The following is a 23,772-nucleotide window of genomic DNA, read 5'->3' on the forward strand; positions in this document are numbered from 1 at the left end:
TTCTCATTAGGATTATCATGATTTATGTACATGGTCTGTAATTAGTAAACCCATTACCTCGGAGAATTTAAATTCCCAGTTTGAGAATTAACATACAACGTTTTGTTGTGGTGCTTCTTGGGGTGGGGGTGGGGTGGTCAATTCTGTTTGCCCAAATTCATTTTTTTCTGTGAAAAGTGACCCGAGTTTGAATTAATGCAGCCAGTTTCTGTTCTTGAAACTTTCATTAAGTTGTTATAGGTAACACAAACCAAGTCAATAGTCCGTATCAACAATGACACGGTGTTCAGAAGATGGCCCCCTCTTACCTGTAGAGCTTTCCTTGGGGCAAAAGCTCCTTAACTCCTTCTTCCCCTTTGTATTCATAGCAGCCTCACCTCATTTTTGGATGCCATACAAGATTGTTTTGAATATTTGTTTTTATGGCTAAATAAAACCTATAAATCATTCTCTGTAATCAGAAATTATAATTCTTTTCCCATGATAATATCACCAGATGTGTGTGCTATAACAAGATGTGTGTGCGCAACTTAAATTATAATTTATGTCTTAAGGATTAAATTAAAAAAATGTTTTAGCCCTACTTATCCTGTCCAACTGTGGGGCAAGTGGGCCGTGCCACCAGACAGAAGAACTGTAAGGCTGAGTGAGTTCAGACTCAGAAAATCTCAGAGACTTGAGATTGGCAGGAGTCGAGCCACTCCCTATTCATTTCTGGACCACGGTAACCATGTCATCCCACTGAGAGGAGCATGGTAGTCAGTCAAGTAGGGAGAACAACTGTAGTCCTTCCCCATGCAAACAGAGCATCACTCACATCTCAGACTGAGCCAATGGGAAACACCTACCCCTAAATCACAGCCCACTCCTCAATGTGAAATAGGGACATACAAGTGATCTCACCAAGGATCGTCTGAGAGTGGCGGTAACAGTTGGGGAAGAGTCCTGTCTCCCTGAGCATTCATCGCTGGCCCTTGGACCCGCCTGGCTGGCCAGGGTCACGCTGCTGCTACCTGCCCTGCACAGACTGTTCAAACCTCCTCACTTCTCTTTTGAGAGCTGTAACATTTCCAGCACTCCTGCCTGGACCCCAGCCCTATGGAACCTATTCATCGGGGCGCCACTTTACCCTCTTGGCAGACAACAAATGACATCTAACAACTAAATATTGGCTGGGGTATTTCCTGGGTAGAACTGAGCTCTGAGACTTCATTGGTTGGGGAAACCACAGAAAAATTCCATTTTTGACATTAAATGCTCCTAGGGCTCTGCTCCTGACTTCTGATCTAGACCATACAGCTTCATAGACATTCTCTTGGTAAAGAACCCTACAGAGGTCAAGCTGCTTACTGTAGACCTGAAACAGGAGTGGACCTGAGAGTAGAACAACAGGGCTTTATCCATCAAGATATCCTTCCCGGGGGCAGAGTTCCAACACTGTACACTTCTTCATAGTCTTAGTCATCAATCATCCGGTGGTATCTAATCAGCACCTGCACGGGTCATGTTTCCACAATCTACCCTAACAACTAATTTTAAATTACCTTCTGCTCTGAGAGTTAAATCCCACCCCAAGTCCATTCTGGCTTGTTTGACATCTCTGTTCCTTACAGAACTTGATTCCAGAGCACAGGGACTCAAGTCTCTTGATTCTCTCTCCTCACCTTCCCAAAAACCTCAAGGCCTCTCAGCCTGGGCATAACTGAAATGGGTTCAATACTGCCTTGCTATGACAGCATCTCTACCCATTAGCACTCTTCCCCATTTCTAGTTGTGAAAACTATCAACATCTCTAGGTGTTCCCAGATGTTTGAGTAAGGGGAGAGGAAACAAAAATTGCCACTAATGAGAACCATTCTGTAGTACAGCAGGAGAACACCAACAAGCCCATCGTGACAACTATATACAGCTTTCAAGGAAAACTTAGGTTCATCAGGTTCAATCCAGTCTATGTTTCCAGTCCTTAATGCATGCTGGGGTCACCTGAGCAACTCACAATGGACTAAGTGGGCGTAAATAGTTTCTAAAATTCCCATGGGATATTCAGTTCCTAGACAGTACCGACAAACTCTGAGGTAATTATGTTTTGGTAGCCATCAAATGGGGAAAAAAAATCCTTAAACACAATAATATCCCCCCAAATTTATTTAAACTAGAAAATATCCAGGTAATTTCAGATTCAGAAAATGAATCTCTATGTCCACAGCTTGCACAGCACAGGATATCGGAGATATTTCTCATTCATTTCTTTTTGCTGGTCTTGCAAAGCACCTGGGAAAACTTGCTGTATCTAGGAATGCTGGGCTTTTAAACAGTTGTCGTGAAGGTACACCCCTGATACAGAACAATTCTTGCCTTGGTTGGAAGTAACATCAGTTAAAAAATGTCTCCAGGAGAGCCTGAGGAGGGCTGGCAGGGAAGGAGACTGAGAATGGCTAAGGAAGAAAGGCCTCTGCTTCTCCACAAATGAAAATTAACAAACGGGTACCTTTGACCTTTATCTGTGCCTCAGTAAAATGGAATAGAAACAGACAACATTGCATATGGAAATCACACACCCAAAGGCCCAGTGGGTTGTCAAATACCCTCAGTCAGCCCGCAAGCTTCTAGAAGGCATCAGGCACCGTTCAAAGTGCCCTGCAGAAGAAAGGGCAACTTACTGGATTCAATTCACATGAGATTTTCATTTGAAAAGAATGCTGTGGTCATTTACTTCAGACAATTGCTGTTGGGATCAAATTGGATAACGTGTGGAAGTGTTCTGGGAGTCATAAAGCTTGAGTTCACCCTTTTGTCCCAGGAACTCTGTCTACCTCCAACTTTAGTGGGACCAGGCTGGGCTCCACTAGCTTCTAGTTTGGGCTCCTGGGGACATGGATGACTGTAGCCACAGACTATTAAAAAGTCTCTCCTCGAGTGAGCCATTAGGAAAACACATTTGTGCTAAAAGACAGAGCAATGTATTTTTCCCGACCAAGGTTACAATCATATTTTAGGTTATTATATACTGAAAGACCTGGAAATTAATTGATGTCATCTAAAATGCAGAGGAGCACAGGATTAGTCTAACAAATGGTTTCCATTAAAAAGAAAGCCATCCAGTTTCCCAACTTTATCTTGTGTCCTGAGGTTTCTAAATGCCACCGAGTTCTTTCCAGATGACTTGCGCTGCTTTCTATAGCCCTAGGTTGGGAGAATATCATTATTTATGTAGTGACAGCACTCAGCTTGGTAGAGTGTTAACCCCTTGCTCCCCATTTCATAGGTGTTAAGTGCAGCCACTGTTTGGCCTTTCAGTTTGAGAATATTGTATTTATAGATTGTGAAAGCAGAGCCTTTGATGACATAATTTCATACAGGGTAAAAGGTCTCTGAGGCCATCCAGCTGAGCACATGGTCAAGTTTCCAAATTCTTAGCAATCACCTAAGAGGAAGAACTTCCATCAAATATCCGTCATAAACAGTCAGTGCTATTCTGGGAAGGGGTAACTGGTGGAGTTTCTCACGGATGCCTTTGGAGTTTTTTTGTCCCAGTTGGCTAGAGAAAACTGGGTAGATGCCCCCGCCCCAAGTCTGCACAGGCACACAGATGTCATCTTGTCTGAAGAAAGAACCAGATAAACAGTAACTCTAGACCTGGTCATGCCACTACATGATGACACTGAGTTCGTGTTTCTCTAGATTGTTCTCGGCTGGTTCTGCCTTCACTTCTGGGTCAGGGTTCGAGTGATGCATTTGGATAAAAAGAATGTAGATGAGGCCTCCCAGGACAGCGCCAACCATAGGGCCCACAACAGGGATCCACCAGAAGTTATTTCCAACTCTGAAAGCAAACAAGGAACCAGTGAGACATTTCTTGGCCACCTTTGTATCTCCATCCTGTTACTCACTAGGTCTTTCTTGTGTCTATACCTCTCACTGCAGCATGGCCATTGCTGTCCTGGACTTCCCAGTATACCTGATAACAGGGACCCATTCTGGTGTCCTAATGACACCTGTGGATGATTGCATTCTGTTTATTTTCCTTTTAGAGAACATGGTACTTGGGCAAATGAGATGGTTCAGTGGGTAAAGGTGCTTCCTGCCAAGCCTGATGGCCTGTGTTCCATCCCCAGGACTCTTATGTTGTTGGAAGAAGAGGACCAACTCTTGCAAATTGTCTTTTGACTTCCACATAGGTGCATAGTGGTGTGTGTGTGCACCCCACTCATCCTATATACCCCCTCCAGTAAAATGTAATGCATTAAAGATATATGTGATTCCATGAATTCATAGCCAAGCTTGGAGGGCCTCTAGAGAGGCAATTCAGTAACTGGCTTTCCTATACTGTGAAATAATGAAGCTTGGGGGAATTAAATGAAATGAATGAAACAAAAGTACTCAGACTGTGAACAGATTCCCAGGACTCTGAGTAAATGCCGACAACCAAATAGTGAATGAAGGAAGTCTACAGTGGTATGTGAATTATCTCCTAAATTACCTACTGGATACTGCTAGAATGAGTGCATAGCTTCCGTGACCCAGCTCACGGGTAACTCTGCAAGGCTTCACTCTGTGCAGCTCAGTGCCAAGTTCACCTTTTTCTGCAGACCCCACCACCACCACCACCACAAGGGTCTGTACGTTCTGGCAAAGATGTGGTACAGGAGACAGTGGCTGCCTGGTGAGGTTTGTTTAAAGAAGAAAAATCTATTTAAGCAACTCCACAGGAGCAACTACCACCATCACTTAGGAAAACAAAGCACACAAAATATATTATTTAAGGGTATATATAGTGAGGGAAAACTATTTATAAAGATCAGGAGAGCGACAAACATTCAGAATAGGATGGGGTGTGCAATCAGGCAGGAGGTGCAGACAGGTGCCTTTGAGGATTTCCCAAAGTTCTGTCTAGATTCTGGCACCCTGATGAGAACTAACAGGAAAAGGCTTAGAAAGCATCTCAGTGGGAAAGCCCCTGTGTAGAAGGCACAAGTCATGGGGTTTGATCCCCAGAGCCATAAGAAACCAAAAACCTTCCTGGTTGACACAATGGAAAGTATGCTGATTTTAGAAGAATCCATGCCTGTTCTTTGCATGACTGTGCTTGATAACCACAGACTGTCCCTTGTGGCCATTTTGTTCAGAGCAGATATTATCTGTTTGAGACTCTGAAGTCTAGGGTGGCCTGGAACTTACTATGTAGCTCAGTCTTCCCTCAAACACTGATGGATTACAGCCTTCATAGTTGGTTTGTTTACAGCAGACTTTGATCAGAGGTAACAATAGAAGACATAACCAGAAAGCCAGAGCTCAGTCCTGGTCTCCAGAAGAGCTGATCTCAACCCCGGGGCAGTCTAGGTCTCTGAGCTCCAGTGCCTTCGTTCACTAGGAGCATATGGGGAAGGACATGGGCCTGTCTTTGGTTACCAGCGTGATTGGATAGGAAAGCACAGCAGCACCAGATGCCACTCTTACTTTGTGCAAGAGGTTGCTGGGCCTACTGACAGGGTCCTTCCCCACCTCCATCCTCAAATTCCAAATCCAGGTGCACCCTGTTGTGAGAGACAGGCAAAGGGTGGCTGCTTTCGCCTCAGGGTTAAGAGACCTTTCCAGAAGGCTTGTCTGGAAGTGAGAGTGCTATCTCTGTAGCAGCCTTTTTTAGTTGTTCCATAGTTTCGTTTTGGAGCATCGCCTGCCTCAGCTGAGTAAGTCTAAGATATTTGCAAAGATACAAATCTTCCTGTCTGTTTTATCTCAAACTGGACACATCATGCCAGAAACAGAAGTCCTAAGTGGAGATGTTCAGATGTTGGTTACCTGAAAGGCCCTGTCTCTGCACACACACCGCACAGGGTAGCTATATTTACCCTATGTTCCTAGGACTGCTAGAAATGTGTGTGTGTGTGTGTGTGTGTGTGTGTGTGTGTGTGTGTATTGTGTATCTGTGTGTGTCTGTGTATGTCTGTGTGTGTGTTTCTGTGTGTGTCTGTGTGTGTGTGTGTATATACACAATTGTGAGGGTATGAATATGTGTGTGTGTGTGTGTGTGTCTGGAGCCCATTTAAGGTATCCCTATATAGATACTCTCCCTATATTGTTCTCCACTTTATTTTGCCTAGGAAGGGTCTCTCACTGAAATGGAAGCTTCCCTTTCAACAAAGCTGGCTGGCCAGAGGCCAGCAAGCTCTCTGGATATCCCAGTGCTGGAATTATAGGCACATGCAGCCATGCCTTTGGGCATGGATTTTATCCTTCTAATCTCTTTTTTCAACTCATCTTATATAGTATGCTCAGTTAATTTTGACCAGTTGGCCTTGTAAACACACCAAACTTCTGCCCCAAATCCTAGTGTGCTGGCTGATTTGGAAATGTCCTTCTCTATCACAGTGACTCGGCATATCTAGTGCCAAATAAAACTCTGCTGAGAGAATGAAGGACTCAAGAAGGAGAGTCCCTTGGCAACATCAGAAGATGTTGGTTCTAGACTTGACTTGGTCACAACGTCAATCTGTAGCCAAGTTATATAATAAAGATGGTTGATGTTTAACCAACATGTCCATAGCCTCTGCTCTCTGGTCCACATGCTTCTACATCTCCAAGTCCTCTTTGCTGAAGCACGGTGTCCATCATTTTCTCTCCTCTCTACTGTTGGTACTTACGTGAAGACCTCAAATCCCCATCCTGCCAGAGCAGTGAAGAGCCTGGGGCTGAGGTCTCGAGCTGGATTCATGGCACAGCCAGAGTTGAGTCCCAGAGAACAGGAAATGACAATGATCAGGAGGCCAATGACAACGGGTTCCAGGCCTCTGGGGACCCCCAGGTTTCTGGAGTCAAAGATGGCAAAGACAATCAGAAGGAGGAACATGGTAGACACCACCTGGACAGGGAGAAAATGGTCCAGAGTTCAGTCTGTGTTCTGCTCACTCTAAGTCACCCGTTCTGTTAAGAGATGAAGATAACAGGGATCTGAAACCCAGAGCCAGCACAACAGTTAAGAACACTGGCTGCTCTTGCTGAGGACCAGGGCTCAGTTCTCAGTACCTATATGGTAGACCACAACCATCTATAACTTTAGTTCCCAGGGATCTGACACCCTCTTCTGACCTCCACAAGCAGTGCAAGCATGCATTGCACAGACTCATCCACCTAAAATAAATAAACCTAAAAAAACAAAAAGTGAAACTAGTGACAACCAACAGAGTGGACAGGCATGTGGCTTTTCCTTCTACAGACACGCTAGAAGCAGACACTGACAAAATCGTCCATTGCAGATTGGGTGCGTGCTGAAGGTCACACAGTTGGTCAAGCTCCAGAGGAGACTGGTCCTCAACTCCCACACTGTGAGCTAAGTTGCTAGTTAGCAACACAGAGAGACAAGGGGCAAGACAGGAGCACGAAGGAGAGCTGGTTTAGACCGGCTATAAAGCCAACAACAGGAACGCAACAGATAAACAAGCAACATGGATGGACAGAAGCTTCTTAATGGGAAAATCATGCTGATGAAATGAGAGAGGAAATCTGCTTTGTAACAAAAAACCAAAACAGTAGCAAAGTTAGAGGCGGAGACCGGTTCTCCCCAGGTCTTCTAATGAAGCTTAACACATGCACCACCCTCCTGAAAAGCAACCCTGTGATATATATCAGCATGCATTTAAAGATCCAAGCTCGTGCATATAATTCGATAGGTCAGACTCATTCCACAGAAATAGTCTAAACTATGGAAAATTATTTTTAAAATGTATATATGGTTTGTCATGCTGGAAACTGGAAGCCATTTAAGCAAACATCAGTAATGAAAAAGGTGACTGTATTACAGGATGTCTATCTCATGACTCAATACAGAGACCCTAAGATCTCTAAACAGCGCTAGTAGGATGGCCCGGTGGATAAAGGTGCTTGCTGCCAAGCCTGACCCCTAACTCAGCCTCCTGAACCCTCATGGTTGAAGGAGAGAACCAACTACCAAAAGATATTCTCTGCCCTCTGCATGTGTGAAATGGCCTGCACGTGTGCACACATTCACATGTACACCAAACACATGTAAAACTTAAATAATAGAACTATCAACATAAATGTAAAAGGCACTCTGAGGTGGTGGGGTTTCCTGCTCTCTCCACTTTCTAAGCTTTCTAACCAATCCCTGCTTTGCAACCTAGACGACAGCTGTGGGTTGCTGAATATGTAATGTCCATCACACAAAGTGTTTTACTTTTTTGAGCTGCATAGTGTGTCCACCTCACCTGTGGTCCCTGTGCTTCATCTCACTGGAACGTTGTAGTGATCCTGGTGCAGTAAGCCCTGCTGTGCTCCTAACAGATGAGAGAACTTAGGTAGACAGAGGCTGAGGCATGTGCTCAAGGTCGTGAAGAAGAGTCAGGATGGCATGAGAGATTCAGGATGGTATGAAGGGTTCAGGATGGTACATGTCAGTCAGGATGGCAGGAGGGGTTCAGGATGGCAAGACACAGATGAATTATAGTTTAATCTCTTCAGTGTTTCATCAGCTTTCCAAAACAGCCATAGTCAATTTTTTTCCCTTGAGACAAGGTTTCTCTGTGTAGCCTAGGCTGCCCTGGAACTCACTCTGTACACCAGGCTAGCCTCGAACTCACAGATCCACCTGCTTCTGCCTCCCTGGTACTGAGATTAAAGATTAAAAATGTGAGCCACCATCACGCAGCAAGAATTTGTGTTTTGAAAAACATCTCCAGAGAGCTCCAGTGTCTGCAGCACCCTTCCTGATTGCAGAGTGGAACCCTTGGTTTCTTTGTGCTTCAACTTGAATTATTATTTCTTCCCCTGTCACCTCAAACCACCTGTTCACTCACTGGAGGAGCACCTGACCCAGATGTTAAAGAACATGTTGGAGTCACAGGTGTCTAACAAATATGTACTAGCTAAATGAATATGTAATGTCCGTCACATAAAATGAGAAACTATGCTTGAATATAGTCAAAGCTCAACAACTAACACCACTGAAATAAAGCACTTCAAAGTACAGTGTGAGCAGCCAGCAGCTCTCTTGGGTGCTGACTGACTGACAGTTGGCATTTTACTGGACTTTCTAAAGATACAGGAAGGTAGAACGCCTTCAGGCATTGGCTAATGGTTAGAGCAATGGTGATTTCTAATATTTTTTTCTCCCTACCTAGCAGTGTGCAATAACTGCTAAATGCAACAACTCCTGGGGGCAAATAACACCTCACTCTGAGATAAGGATGCAGCAAAGAAGGTCTAAGTGAAGGCAGGTCTCTGCCATCCAGATACCAAGTGATTCTCTGAGGCACATGACAAAACATCCTAAGGCTAGGAATCAGGAGAATACATGAAACTCTACAAGATTCCATCAGAAGTGAAGAGAAAGGGAAGGAGAGATAGCCTAGTTAGAAACATTGCTATTGTTGATTGCCTGGCAAATATGGGTCATTTCCATGGGCTACTGAGTATTATTTGTGCCATTTACCAGAAGGCTCAGCCAAGGCTTTAAGAAGCTCTGCATTCACTTGCACAAGGGCAAACAGTATCAACAGCAGGGCTTGGATTGGTCTCCCTACAACAGTGCAGGATTTCTAAAGAGATTTATGCTGCTATTTTGCCTTTGGGATGCTGTGTGTCAGAGATGCCTCTGTGACCAGTGAGATCCCAGGAATGGAAGGGAGATGGGACATGTCTGTGGGAAGCAAAAGAGTATCACTCCAGGGCTCAGTGGAGAGGGATGAATTGTGGCACCAAAATTCACGGGGCCAGAGGCTCCACTTTGTCCCTCGGATTCTCAAAATGGCTGGGAGAACAAGACACTGGACAGAAAGAAGGACCAGGGAAGACAGTTTCAGTGCAAGTCTGAGCCTAAGTGGCCAGCATTTCTTCCTCTTGCTCAAAGAGGGATAGTGCCACCTTCACAGGAGAGCTCTCTTGATGTCCTTTGAGAGCTCAGCTTGATTTGATCTTTGTTAGAAGGTATGTTTGCCTGGATGGAACAGCAAGCCATTGTCAAGAAACCCTGCAGGTTTACCCACACCCAAAGTCTACTCCAAGGTACTCCAGTTGCCTTGTTGATTTAGCTGATACACGGCTAGCTGTTCCAGGGTTTTGTGGGTGCTGCTTGTTCAACAGCTCCCACTGCCGTGGGCATCCTGGTGGGGCTACAGCAAGAGATCCAGTGCTCTGAAGCTAGAAAGATCAATTTTTTTCCATCTCACTCTCTGTAGTTGCTGATATCAGAGATGTGAGGGCTCCAACCTGGACCACAATGTGCCTTCAGCTATGTACTCTCTCTGTCATCTCTCCTCATACTTACTTGCATGTGGCTGTTGCAAACAGCCCTCCTCAACCTCCTTCCCTTCACATAGCTCCAGCTCCCCCTAGTGTTAAATTTGTTTCCAATTCGCTCATCTGGTCTCAGAGATGGAAAGATTCTGAGAGATAATCTGTCCGGAGCTGCCCATCATCCAGGGTTTATCATTCCCATGGTTCTTATAACCTACCATTTAGAGGCTACCAGGCTGTCCTCCAACAACTACTTCCAGTGGCTGCTGGCTTCAGGAGACAAGGTCTTTACTTAGTGTAGGCCAAAAAGTCTTTTCATGAGATGCAACTTGGCATAATTATAACTTCACTCATCTGTAGACTCGGCCATTCATGAATACATATTCATTCTTTGGAGCTCATTGACGGAAAGCCTGACTTTCTTGTATTGCTGGCAGAGTTTTGGAGCTCCTGTTTATGTGTGTGATGCTCCCAGGCCATGAGCTCTGTGAACTAGAAACTGAAGATCTCATCCCCGGCAAAAAACTCATTGAGGTTTTATGATGAATGAAAACTCTGTATTTTCTATGAGGAAGGAATAGCCTCAAAAGTTGCTGCTGATGCTCTGGGTGGGGAGTGGAAGAGATGTGTGCTCTGAGTCAGTGGTAGGAATAGTAAGATTTTCCCATGAGGCAAGGCACCTTGACCTGCAGCAGAGCATGCCTGCTATTTGAGTAAGTAAGGGGCATTCTTGTTATAGACCAAGGAGAACTGGAGAGAGGAAGCACAAGTCTGTTCTGGGTGCATTGTAGATGTGCTGTCACGTTAGTTATTGTAAAAAGGGGAAAAGGAGACAAGAATGTTCCTGGACTGACAGATACTACTATACTTTGATTGTTAGATCCTAAAAGAGCTAGTAGAATCTGAAAGCTTTTCAATTTCTCTTAAGAAGAAGGTACCCACCAATATGTCGCCAGAAAGCCCTTAAACAAACAAGGGAAGAAGCCTGGGACCAAAGCACCCAAGATTCATTGTCCTGTTACTCTGTGTGTCCTGCAACACAAATTCGGACACACTGCTCTGAGAAGACAGCCCATCAAGAAAGCTAAGGATATGGGGCTGGAGAGATGGCTCCGTGGAGAAGATCACTAGCTGCACTTCCAGAGGTCCTGAGTTCAATTCCTAGCAACCACATGGTGGCTCACAACCATCTATAATGGGATCCGATGCCCTCTTCTGGCACACAGGTGTATATGCAGATAGAGCACTCATACATTAGAAAGCTGAGGAGGCTGTAGAATGTGCTAAAATTTTGAACAAGAGAGTGAAGACATCCACAGAGTACCAGGGACAGATTGCCAAGAGATTCAAGCTGGCCTCGCTGAGGGCTTCTACTTCTAAGTTAAAGCCCAGTCAAATGTACGTCTTCAAGAATAACAGCCAGGCGGTGGTGGCGCCCGCCTTTAATCCCAGCACTTGGGAGGCAGAGGCAGGCAGATTCCTGAGTTTGAGGCCAGCCTGGTTTACAGAGTTCCAGGACAGCCCAGGCTATAAGAGAAACCCTGTCTCGAAAAACCAAAAAAAAAAAAAAAACAGAAAAAAAAAAAAAAAAACAACCACTTGCCTGTCTATCAAGTTTCTCGAAAGGGAGAGTGGGGGGTGAGGGGGGGAGGAGGGGCTGTACTCATCAAATTTATTCTGTTTTCCCACTTGTTGGTTTGTGAGCTCCTTGAAGGATTTTCTCATGTCTTTCCCTCACTATCCCCAAACCTTATCTCTGTCCAGGGTCTCTGACTTCTCCCACTGCATGTGTAATACAGACGACTTTGGCTTCCTGTCACAGAAGCATGCCCCAAGAACTGTGGTGCCCAGAAAGGAATCTAAAACTCAATGACGTCGTTGCCTACCATGTGTACATTATTGCACATGGCGACGACAGTCATTCTTCAGGCAGCTTCATCCCTCTGTCTTTCCCACTAAAGATCTTCCTATAGTGCTAGGACATGTAGGTTCCCTGCATGTTACTGATGTGATGCTATAGCCTGGTTTTACTATTAATTGTTTACATTGCTCTTTTAAAAAGTTTCTTAGGAGGGGGCTGGGTTTATGGGCGTGTTGTACCACATCTGGCTGTCACTTTGTTCCGTGGACACTGTTTAACTACATTCTACATTTCTTCGCACACACTGTTTACAGCATATATTTCTCGTATTATTTTTAACTCTTACAATGAAGCTGATACAAAGGCTGATATTTATCCATGTGGTATTTATCCAAGTGAAATGAGCAAATAATATATTTATTTTGTCTGTATGAGTGCCTACTTGGGTGTGCCACATGCATGTAGCACCTGTACAGTCCAGAAGAGGGCACGAGATCACCTGAAACTGGAATTACAGATGGTTACGGGCCATCATGCAGGTGTTCTGTGAGAGCAGCCAGTAGCTCTTATCCATTGTGCCATCTCTCCAGCCCCAAAGTTAGAAACTTTAAAAAAAAAGTTCAGCAATTTGCTTAAGCCAATCAGAGAGTCAGGGACAGGAATATTATTTTAGTTCAAGTACTTGGACTCTGGATCTTGGAATTTTGTAGTTCACATGCAGTAATAAATTCTTCAAGCTCCAGACATGGGGCTGAGTACCATGGAAAGATCAATAAATGTTTGTGTCCTGATTGACTTTGTGATCAAAGTAGAAAACAAAATGGTGAGGGTATGTGGATCTTTTCATAAACCAATCAGTACAGTTACAGCTCTTTGTGACAGCCCTGGGTGACCTGGAATTTTCTATATAGACCAGGCTGGCCCAAAACTTGTGGTGATGTTCCTGGCTCTGCTTCCCAGAGGCTGGGATTACAAGTTTGTGGCCACCACAACCAGCAGGCACTACTTCAAATATCAATCTAGTCAAGACACTTAACCCCCTTGAAAGTGAGGTGAAGCTAGGGCTTATGGAGAGATAGAGTAGATTCTTGAACCCCCAGGTTCACCACCGTATTTCACAGCCCTTGGATATAGATACAGATGCCGTCTCTTGTAGTTATCACCCTTAGACCATGAGCACAAGAGACACCAGAAGCAAAGTGGACTTCATTTGCCTCTAGTCCAGGCAGACACTCTTTTTCTGGACCGTAACTAATATGAAGCAACTATGTGTGTTAAAAAGGAAGCTGAGAACCCTTCTAGTGGCATCAGCATCTTCAGGTCCAATCACTGCCAAGAAAGCTCAGTTCATAGAAGCACAAACTGGGAAGTGCAACCCTTTTCTTTTGACAGGCATACAATGCTCCAGTACACAGCTAATCCTTGCCCATGCCCGATCCCCATCCACACTTTCAATCATGTCTTTCCACCAAAATCAGGTTCTTCACTTACTTGGTCTACAAAGGCGCATGGCATGGATATGAATGGAGCTGGGTATGTTGCAAAAATGAACGCTGTTGCATTTTCTCCCATGACGAGCAGTTTTCCACCAGCAAAGGCCATGAGTCCATCTACAGAGGACAGAGCTCAAGGACATTAGTGTTTTCTGGAAAGGGCTGAAGGAGGGTGTCCTAGTCAGCTTTAACTGCCAATATGGTATTGCCTGGGGTAACCTGAGAAGGGACTCTCAATTGAAGACCACCAGAATAGACTGGCCTGTGGACATGTCTATGAGAGATTGTCTTGCTTATTAATTGATCAAGGAGGGTTCATCCCAATGGGGGGTGGGCACCATTCCTCAAAGAGTTCATTCTAGGGTATACAAGAAAGCTTTCTATAAATGAGCCTGCGAGTAAGCCAACAAGCCATGCTTCCTCCATGTTTCAAGTTCTTGCTTTGAGTTCCTGCTTTGACTTCCCTAGGTGAGGGACCGTGGCCTGCAAGCTGAAAGGAACACTCTCCTCTATAAGGAACACTCTCCTCTATCACAGCAACAGAAATCAAAGGAGGGCAGAGACTCATGCTTGATCTTTAGCATATCAATAGAAACCAAGCAGTACTTATGGTGAGATAGTCTGAGAGACCCCCTAGAAGAACCCCAGGATGATGAATCAGAAGCAGAAAGCTTGTGCTTTATCTAAACTTGGGCAGAATCCTTATAGGATCCTGGAAACCAATCACCTTTGGGTGGGCGGGTGTGGGGGATTCTTAGAATTTTCAAACTGATCTAAAACCAAAGTGTGACTTTAGTTGTGCTAAGTGGAAGTCACAGCTCCTAGGGTGCTCTTCACTGCTCCTAAAAGCTTACATCAGACTTTGACAATGTGCCCAGATAGTGAAGATACTACGGATGGGCTGTAGAGCCCCCAGAGCCCGGGAACCAGCAGCCACTGATGCAGGCTGCACCCACCTAGGCTTCTCTTCCTTGAGCTGCTGGTTCCCTGAGTTTCTGGTCCAATATCGAATCTCCCTTAGACATTTAATTCTCAACGACACTGTGGAGAGAAGCCCCTTTGAACAATTTGTTTCCCTAGGGTTTGGAGTCTCAGTGTCTTCAGTTTGCCACTCAGAAGGCTCCAAGGCTCATCTTGGGCTGTATGCAAAAAACTATTTTAATAGTTGGTGCTGCAGAATACTGAGATTTCTTAGCCTTAAGGACTTCGGGAGTCCCTCATTTTCCAGAGAAGGAAACTGAGACCTACATGGTCTGATGCCTTATTTATTTACTTACTCATAATTTATTATGAGACAAGGTTTCAAGTCACTAAGGCTGGGCTGGAATTTGCTTTATAGCTGAGAATGACCTTGAACTCCTGACCATCCAGCCTTCCTCAGCCACCTATGCTAGGATTATAGGCATGTGCCACCTTGCCTCATTCCAAAAGGATTTATTTAAGTCACAGAGCTAGTAACTGTCATGGCCATAGCTTAGTCCTGGGTCTGTGACTGCCGGGAGCACATTTTCCTGAGGCCTCCTGAGCAGACACCCTGGCTGTTTGCTAGAAGGGGCAGAGGCCCCCCACTCAGCCTGTCTCTTCTGTCTTCTTCAAAGGAATGTCCCCCAATTCCTACTCTATTTACAGGGCCACAGCTTTCACACCTGGGCAGAACTTTTCTCATCAAGTCAGAGAAAGCTGGAGAAAGACGACTGGCACATCGCCTATGTTCATATTGTAGTGCAGGGTGGGCCTGAAATTAGGCTCTTAAAGAGTTAAGCCATCCCTCCTGAAGATTCATATTTTGGTGTCTAGAGAGGTGGCTCAGCAGTTAAGAACTGTAGCTGTTCTTCCAGAGAGGATCTGAGTTTGTGTCCCATGCCCTCACTCTATCTATGTCACATGGTCTATAACTCCAGCTCCAGGGAAGCTGAGGCTTTCTTCTGGCCTCGGTGAGCAGCAGACTCACAAGTGGTGCACAGACATATCCACAAGTTAAACAAACAAACAAACAAACAAAACCAACATACATGAACATCTTTAGATTGAAAAAACCGGATTCAAGGATGTTATTAGAAGGCTTCATAAACTGACCCCAGTCGGTAACTCAGCCTCATTGTCACAGTGCTTCCTGCTCCTGCTCTGTCTCACTGCTTCCTACCAAGAACTCAGGCTTTCACCGGATGCCACACTAGCCCTCCAAATCTTTGAACTCAGGTTCAGTACTCACCGTAGTAAATGCCAAAGACAGTTGCAGCCCCAGCAAAGGCTCCCAAAAACTGGGCCCCCACATAAAAGGGGAACTTGAACCACTCCATCCTTCCAAAGGCACACATTGCAAAAGACACAGCTGGGTTGATGTGGCCCCCTGCAAGACAGAGGAGACAGTTAAGCCCGGAGGACAGAAAGTGGGGTGCAGAGAGGGAAACAGAGAGACAGGTGTATGTTGGGCAAGGAAGAACTAATAATCTGTGGCACCATTAAACACCATTCAGAATATTTATCTGTATGAAAAGGAACTCTGACATTTAAACACCTGGTATGAGTATGCTGCTCCTTGTTTTTCTAAAATAGAGTTTTAGCCATTAGTTAAAGAACACTACAAGTAGATTGTTGCAAACTATTACTGTGAATATATGGTAAAGCAGTTGAGGTTTAAATACATATCTAACAAAGTTTCTAGCACATGCCCAGAGGCACTAGGAAGGCATGCTGTCCTGGTGGACTCCCTGTGCCTGTCCCAGAGGCAGAAGGGCTTTTTCAGAGGTGACTGCCATGTCAGAATGGCTCCTTCTCAGTCCCTCTGCATAAACAATGTGTTTTCTCATACAGAAAAGCAGCAACAGCTCCTTCAACACAACCGAAGCCATAGGTAGTGAAATCAATTTCCTGATTCCCAGCTACCCATAAGGCCAGAGAAAGGTTTGCTCTGTGCAATGTCACAGATGTTCCCATGTGACTTTGGACTCAGCTGCAATATTTACTGAGTGACTTGCCAGATACTGTCGCTGTGGTATTATTTAGGCTTAAGAACCTAATGGATGGACTCTGTTCTCATTAACTGGTGAGCAAACTGAGGAACAGGAGCTTTCTCTAGTCAGTGAATGATAGAACCAAAATTCAAGTCCAACTTTGTCTGAATTTAAAAGCCAAGTTCCGCCGGGCGGTGGTGGTGCACGCCTGTAATCCCAGCACTTGGGAGGCAGAGGCAGGCGGATTTCTGAGTTCGGGAGTTCGAGGCCAGCCTGGTCTACAGAGTGAGTTCCAGGACAGTCAGGGCTACACAGAGAAACCCTGTCTCGAAAAACCAAAAAAAAAAAAAAAAAAAAAAGCCAAGTTCCATTAATTCACTTCTAGACTTCCTTCAGCACATTTATAAAGATTTCTCTGCCTTGGGGCTGGAGTGATACCTCAGTTGTTGGGAACTCATATTGCACAGAATTCAAGGTTGGTTGCCAGTAACCAAACTCGGTAGATAACTCAAAACATCTGTAACTCCAGCACCAATGTATTCAGTGCCTTGTTGTGGACTCACACCCACATCCTCCCCTTCTCCCCATAGTCACACTTAAAGATAAATATAAAAGCAAGATGTATCTGCCTTGAAAATTAAGTGTATGTACACTTATACGGATCAGAGCTTGCACACATGTGTGCACACACATGTACACACACAACTTAAAAAATGGTTACTACCTACATACTTTGAGTAGTATGTGACATAATTAGGTGTGATGAGCTCTGATTGGTTGGTTGGCACTTCTACAATGGAGCAGGATGCTAACACTGCCTCATAGCAAATGGATAGGGATGCATAGGGTGAGCCTGAAGAGCATGGATGGCATTTCATATGGAAGGGGGTCACACTCATTCTCAAAGTGAGCACACTGAAATGTGGATGCTCAGGTTAGATGTCAACAAGAGAGATGCCAGCTCCTGAGGGCAACGGTGATTATGAGGAATAATCCTGAACCTTGGCCCTCACCAGAACCAAGCAAGCTCAATGGTCGCGCATGGCTCAAGAAGTCCAGCGCCTATAGAGAGAGCCATACTTTTGCCGAGTCTCCACCCTGAGGTTGACAATGGGTTTTGGTTGCTAAGCCACAAAAGTAGCCATTCAACTCCAAATATGAGCAAGAAAATTCCAAAATATCAAAGCACGAATGTCTCCCTGGATCCTTACAAGTCTGGATCATCTCTCATCTGTGGGGTCTTGCTTTTATTGGCTCCAGAAGTGAGCTTAGTAGAAAGGTTGGAAATATGAACTTGGACAAACACAGGGGCTGATGGGAAAATCCTAGAACCAGGCTGCATCTGTTTCTTTTCTTCCTGTGGCTGCATGGAGAGTCCTTTAGTTAACACAGAGCAGGTGAAGAAAGATAGGACAGGGGACCCAATAACAGCCTACAGAACAAATGAAATGCCTTCCATTTCTAGGGGACTTCAGAGGGGAGGAGGGTCTGAGCCTAGAGGAGTCTCTGAGCTTAGAGGAGCTGAATCTCTGAGCATAGCAGATGAGTGAAGGTACCAGATAGGACAAAGGGCATGGCTGACCCTCTCTAAAGGGGCAGAACCAATGATCTAAGACAGACAGCTTGGAGGCACTCACTGTGGAAGGACAAGCGATACTTAAAAAGTCACCTCTGATCAAAACCACCCCTCAGGAGTGCCTTGCCGAGTGAGGCTTCTAGAACAAGCTCTCTTCTAAGATAGAGTTTCCTACAGGTAGGTTTACACTTTACAATCTCTGGCAAGCACCCTGAAAGCCTAATTAGCCTCAGGTCTCATTCGATGTCAGCCACTTGGTAGGCATCTTAGATTGAAATCATCAAGGGGCTTTGTTTAGATAACTCAGATGACAGAAGCTTAGGGAGCCTACAGTTGCTTGAGAGTCAGAGTGGGTAGATCTAGGAGGAAGCTTTGAAAACTAGTGAGAAGAAGGGGATAGGGGACAACAGAGGGATCAGAAATGGAGAAGGAGCAATGGCTAGGGTCCAGACGGGCTGTAGAGCTTCCTCCCTCCAGAACTGAGTGGCTTACTGCAAGGCCAAGGCCAGCTCAGTGTAGTGGAAAGAACATGAGCACCAGGGTCAGAGAGTCCTGCCCTCAAACACTGGCTCTACCAAGGTCGCTTTGATGATCGTATCATCCACATAAAGACCTGGCCCCAAGAAGAGCAACTGGAGTCCAACAGGCTCACGATGTAGATCTTAGGTGAGCTAAGTGAATTCTTAAGATTCCATTCTAGGCAAACCCCTTCTCACCATCCTTGCACAATTCTGAGATAGATATCTTACATTTATCCTGTCTTCAAGCAAGGGTATTCTACCTTTTCAATTAATTCATTTACAAAATGCAACATCAAAAGTAGTTACTAACATGATCCACTGAGATGCCTAAGAGGGTAAGGTAAAGGCACTTGCCATTGACCCTACCAACCCAAGTTCAAGTCCCTGAGACTCATATGGTAAAAGGAGATAACTTTTGGCCTCCACCTGCATTCCATGACATATGTGCACACGTATACACACACCACACACACACACACACACACACATACACACACACACAGACTTCAAAAACATAGTTACCACCATGCAGTCTACATACTTTGAGTGGCATGCTACATAATCAGGTATGGTAAACTCTGATTGGTTGGCACATTCACAATGGAGCAGAATGCTAAACCTCCTTTGTAGCAAATTGAATCTTTATACTTAAAAGTGAAAGGCCACTGACTCTATCAGCCTGTGGCCACAAAATGGAATCACATTTATAATCATGTACAGCATGCACTGGTTGTTTTTGAGTCTTCATGAAGGGTTTCCCACATGGCTACAAAGCCTGTTAGGTACAGCCACCTTGATAGACACCTCCCACACAATGGTCTTCTCTGGTTCTCAAGTCGACTGATGCCAAGACTGATGCTGTGGACTGCATAGCTGTCATGGAGAGTGCATGCACTGACCCTCATGGGTCCTCAGAGCATGAATTATGCTAGTTCCAAACAGAGGTGTGATAGGTGCCTCCACTCCAACTCCACACTACCTTATCCTGAGCTGGGCTCACCCACCATTTTCCTTGTGTTTTGGGACTCTCTTAGTCACTCATAAACAGCTTGGTCAGACCCAAAGCCTCTCTGATTCTCACTCCCAAGGACTTAGCCCCAGTACACAGGCCAGGCAGGACAGCTGTTTGCCATCTTCCTATTGCCTCTTTTCCTTCCTGCTGGTTCTTCCAACTCTTTCCCTTACAATGACTCCCAAAGTCCCCAAATATAACAACAAATGCAAAGATCCATGAGCTACAGTGGCAGTGACAGGGGTCAACTACACTGACAGAATCCAAGTCCCACATGGCAACGTGTCATTGTTCAGCTCAGGGTATCATGTAGGCAAAATCCTCCAAACCAGTGAGTTGCGACCCCTCTTGGAGTTGAAAGACCTTTTCACAGGGGTTATATATCAGGTATCCTACATATCAGATCTTTATGTAATGATTCATAACAGTAGCAAATTACAGTTATAAAGTAAAGTTGTGGATGGACCTGGCATTGTTTGTATTTTGATGTTAATTTCGCTTTCCTGGGCGGGGCTGCGGACAAGGAATGAGTCACGTACTCAGGTGACTTCTTGTGAACCATCCCCTAATGAATAAAGGAGTTAATCACTGGTGAGTATGAGGGACTTCCAGGTTGGATAGGGGAAGAGAAGGAGGAGGAGAGAGATAGGCTCTCTTTGGACAGAAACAGTGTGAGGACAAGATGTAGCTACTTGTGTCTCCTGATTTCTATGGCGGATCCACCAGGATTCACCACTGGAGGATTTAGATTTAATGTAGATACACGATTAAGATTCTAGTTGTTGTGTCCAGAGATTGAGTCACCATTGTTTTTGAACTAAGTTTGTGTGGTATTTTCTTCCTGCTGCGGTTCTACTGGGTTCCAGAGAGAAAGGTACGGTAGGTTTGCCAGATGTGCACCACAAAGGCTGTGGGGGTTTTGAAGCATGGGACTGGCATGGTAGAGACCCGTCAGTGAGGAATTAGCAAGCTAGGTGGAGAGATTTTGGAGCTCTGGTGCCATGTGGCCTGCTGGTGCCAGCAGTAGCACAGGAACTGCTGGTCAGTTTCAATACTTCCCGAAACAAAGTAGCAATGAAATAATTTTATGATTGGGGTTCATCACAATATGAGAAACTGTATTAAAGGATTGTAGCATTAAGAAGGCTGAGAACCAATGCTCTAAACCCTGTCTCCATCCTTAAAAAATTGACTGAAAATGTTCCTATATTCATAATAGATGTGTCAAGACTATATTTATCCAAATGTGCTGGAAGGTGTAGGGGATAGAAATGGAACATCTTGACCACTTGTTTCAAGAGAGTATTTCATACCTGGTGTCATGGTCCCCCACAGTAACCTAGCTTTGGCATGAACAGGGAAAATGTCCAGTAAATCTTATGCTTTCCTTATGGTGAGTGGTATGATGCTGGAGTCACAGCAAACGCTTGACAGCTTGACTGGAGACACTTCTCATACCAAACACGTCACACACATAGAACTCTGGCTTTCTTCCTATAGACATGGAAATGCCGTCATCCAGCAAAGGAGCATTTGCAGTCTCACTCCACAAGGCTACGAGTGTCCGGCATCACTCTTTAGCATCCCAGTGGCATATTTATCACGAGACAGCCAACTCACTTTAAGGATCCTTTTTTTCAGAGTTATTTTGCCCCTAATAGACCATTGAGGCTCAACTTTGCTCTGTCTCTTTTTCAAATGCAGGACTTATAGCAACTTAAGGACCCTCTCTCAGCCCACCTCTCTCTGTAGGATATGAAGACAACACATTCCAACATAATGTTGTTATAATGGAGAGAGATGACTAAGGATGTCCCAGGCCCAGCACAGTGCCTAACATGTCAAGGGGTCTCAATGCCCTCTTCTGACCAGTTTTGCTTTAGTGCTTATTATCCATCTGGTACTGTTCCTGGTCTCTTTCTAAGTTTCCAGACTAAATTCAATAGGATCCCAACATTTTGCTGTGCAAAACCGTGCAGGTGGCTATTATCAACCTGGCTATAAGGGAAGGATGAGGTTAACGTTTTCTAGCTCAGATACACACTGTCATGAAAACGAGCTGACCTTGCACAAGACCTAGCTTCTCTGATTGTAGCTGATAAAGGTCCAAGGACTTGTCTCTGCTGGTGTGACCTTTGCTCAGCTATTCACAAGCTTGGAAATGGCTTCCAAGCATGAGATTTACAAAATAGAAAATACTGATTACTGGACAATACACTGCAGCTGTCAGGGATGACTCAGGTGTGAGTGCCAGCCCCACTTAGCAGAAGCCACTGACCATTTGTTGGTATTTAAACTTTACCGTCTATAAAAAGGAGATGAACACATATCCATGCAGGATTGTTGAGACAATAATATAAATAAAGCATGTAAAGTGGCCAAGCCTGCTAGCACACTGGGACGTTGTTAATAGTTGTGATAAGGAGTTCTACTGCATACCAGAGACACCAAAAGTCACATAGAGAGCCATCACAACTGCCGTTGCAAATCCAATATTGATAGTGATGATTCCACCAAAATGTCCTCGACTAAGGACCGCTTGGGCAATAGAGCCACATCCAAGGACCTACAAGGAAAGGACAAAACAACTCATTAAGGAAGTGGGCATGGGCACCGCCTAATGCAATATGCATTCATGGTAACACAGAGTTGTGTATGGATCTTTAAAGTCATGAGTTAAACATTCTTAGATTCCAAACAATTCAAATTATAATGCTCTGGCTGTCTCCAAGGCTACATCCAGGTTACACATGAATGAATCTTACTAGGTGTTTACAATATAAACATTTTGCCTATAGCTTATATATCAGGTAAGTTCACACCATGGTCTAGACTCCTCAAAGGGATGAAAAAAGAAGATTCCAAATTTGGGAGTGTAAAAATTGTATACAAATAATCTTCTTGATAGTGATGAACTGGTTCAATCAAACTTCTGTGAAGTTGTCTTAGGAGGCCCCTTGGAGGAATATAATTTATATATGAGACATTCAATATATACAGGATGATTTCGGCTTACCCCCTCCAAAGGCAGAAGACAGATGATAAACTTGTGGTCTTTTGGTCCCATTGTCCCCAGTTCAAGGATATATCCACCCATCTTATTTTCAAATTACTGGACTTAAGAGAAGCAGAAAAGCCTGGCTCCTAGAGGGAAACCCTTGATATGCATATCACAAATAAGACTTTGACTTGAATATGGCCTTGGTGCCATATTCTGTGCGGCGGTGGGCTGTGAGAGGCAGCTGGGTACCTGGTCAAGCACAGGCCTCGAACCCCAGATAATACCCTAATGGGACAGTAGGTGTTTGGCCTTGCTCCTGTGCCCTGGTTCCTTTCACTTATCCACAGCCCCTCCCAAAGAAAGATTTGTGGCCTTAGGTCACACAGCACAGGTAGCACAGGTAGAAGGTGTGACTACAGGCCACAGAGTCTCAAGAGATCTCCATATTAATGAGATACCTAAAGGCCAGAGGGTGTAGCCAATTAAGCTTCCCAGACCCTCCTCCTTGCAAAGAATATTTAACCTCAGGCCTGCCTTGAGGACATGGGGTACAGCTTCATCCACTTTCTGTCATGATAATAAACATTTTAAGATCATGGACTTCCTCTCATATTTGGGGCCTGCCATGGAGAACTTTAGAGGGGGCCTTCAACCAATGAGCCGCTGCCTAATCTCTCTCCAGAGGACCTCTCTATGTTCCAGCCATGGATGCCCGCCAACTCAAGCAAGCTAGCCAAGCCATCATGGGCCACCACCAGAGCTTCTCTCCCTCTTGTCCATCTCAGATATGGGCCAGTCCAGCCTGTATCCCACCCCCACCCCTGTCTCAGTCCTTCTGCCATCTCCCAGCAGTGCTTTTGTGCCCAAGGGCTGAGACCACCAGCCTCCTGCCAGCTGCTTCGGCCTGGAAAATCCCGATCCAAGAGTTCTGTCCCCAAGGAACCTCAGATTGAGATCTCCCCACACCCAGAGCAGAGTTCTGCAACTTCTCACAGCCCAACATCCGCCACTTGGAGTGAACTCAGTCAAATTCCCATGCTTCTGCCCTCTGAGCCACAGTTTCAGCTGCCTGGGATGGTAGACACTCAGGATTCATAACTCAGCCC

General features: G+C 45.0%; 1 protein-coding gene across 1 annotated transcript; it reads right to left on the reverse strand.

Annotated features, from left to right (window-relative positions):
- Positions 1-2,123: 2,123 nt before the first annotated feature.
- On the reverse strand, positions 2,124-22,225 carry Aqp9 (aquaporin 9). Its single transcript, XM_028771413.1, has 5 exons — positions 22,105-22,225; positions 15,815-15,952; positions 13,601-13,719; positions 6,642-6,859; positions 2,124-3,823 (listed from the first exon to the last, which is right to left on the reverse strand). Exons 1-5 carry the CDS (start codon positions 22,133-22,135, stop codon positions 3,649-3,651), a joined length of 681 nt encoding a protein of 226 aa, XP_028627246.1. The 5' UTR covers positions 22,136-22,225; the 3' UTR covers positions 2,124-3,648.
- Positions 22,226-23,772: the final 1,547 nt, after the last annotated feature.

Source organism: Grammomys surdaster, unplaced genomic scaffold (assembly GCF_004785775.1).
Source record: "Grammomys surdaster isolate TR1022 unplaced genomic scaffold, NIH_TR_1.0 206, whole genome shotgun sequence".
NCBI classification, from domain to species: Eukaryota; Metazoa; Chordata; class Mammalia; order Rodentia; family Muridae; genus Grammomys; species Grammomys surdaster.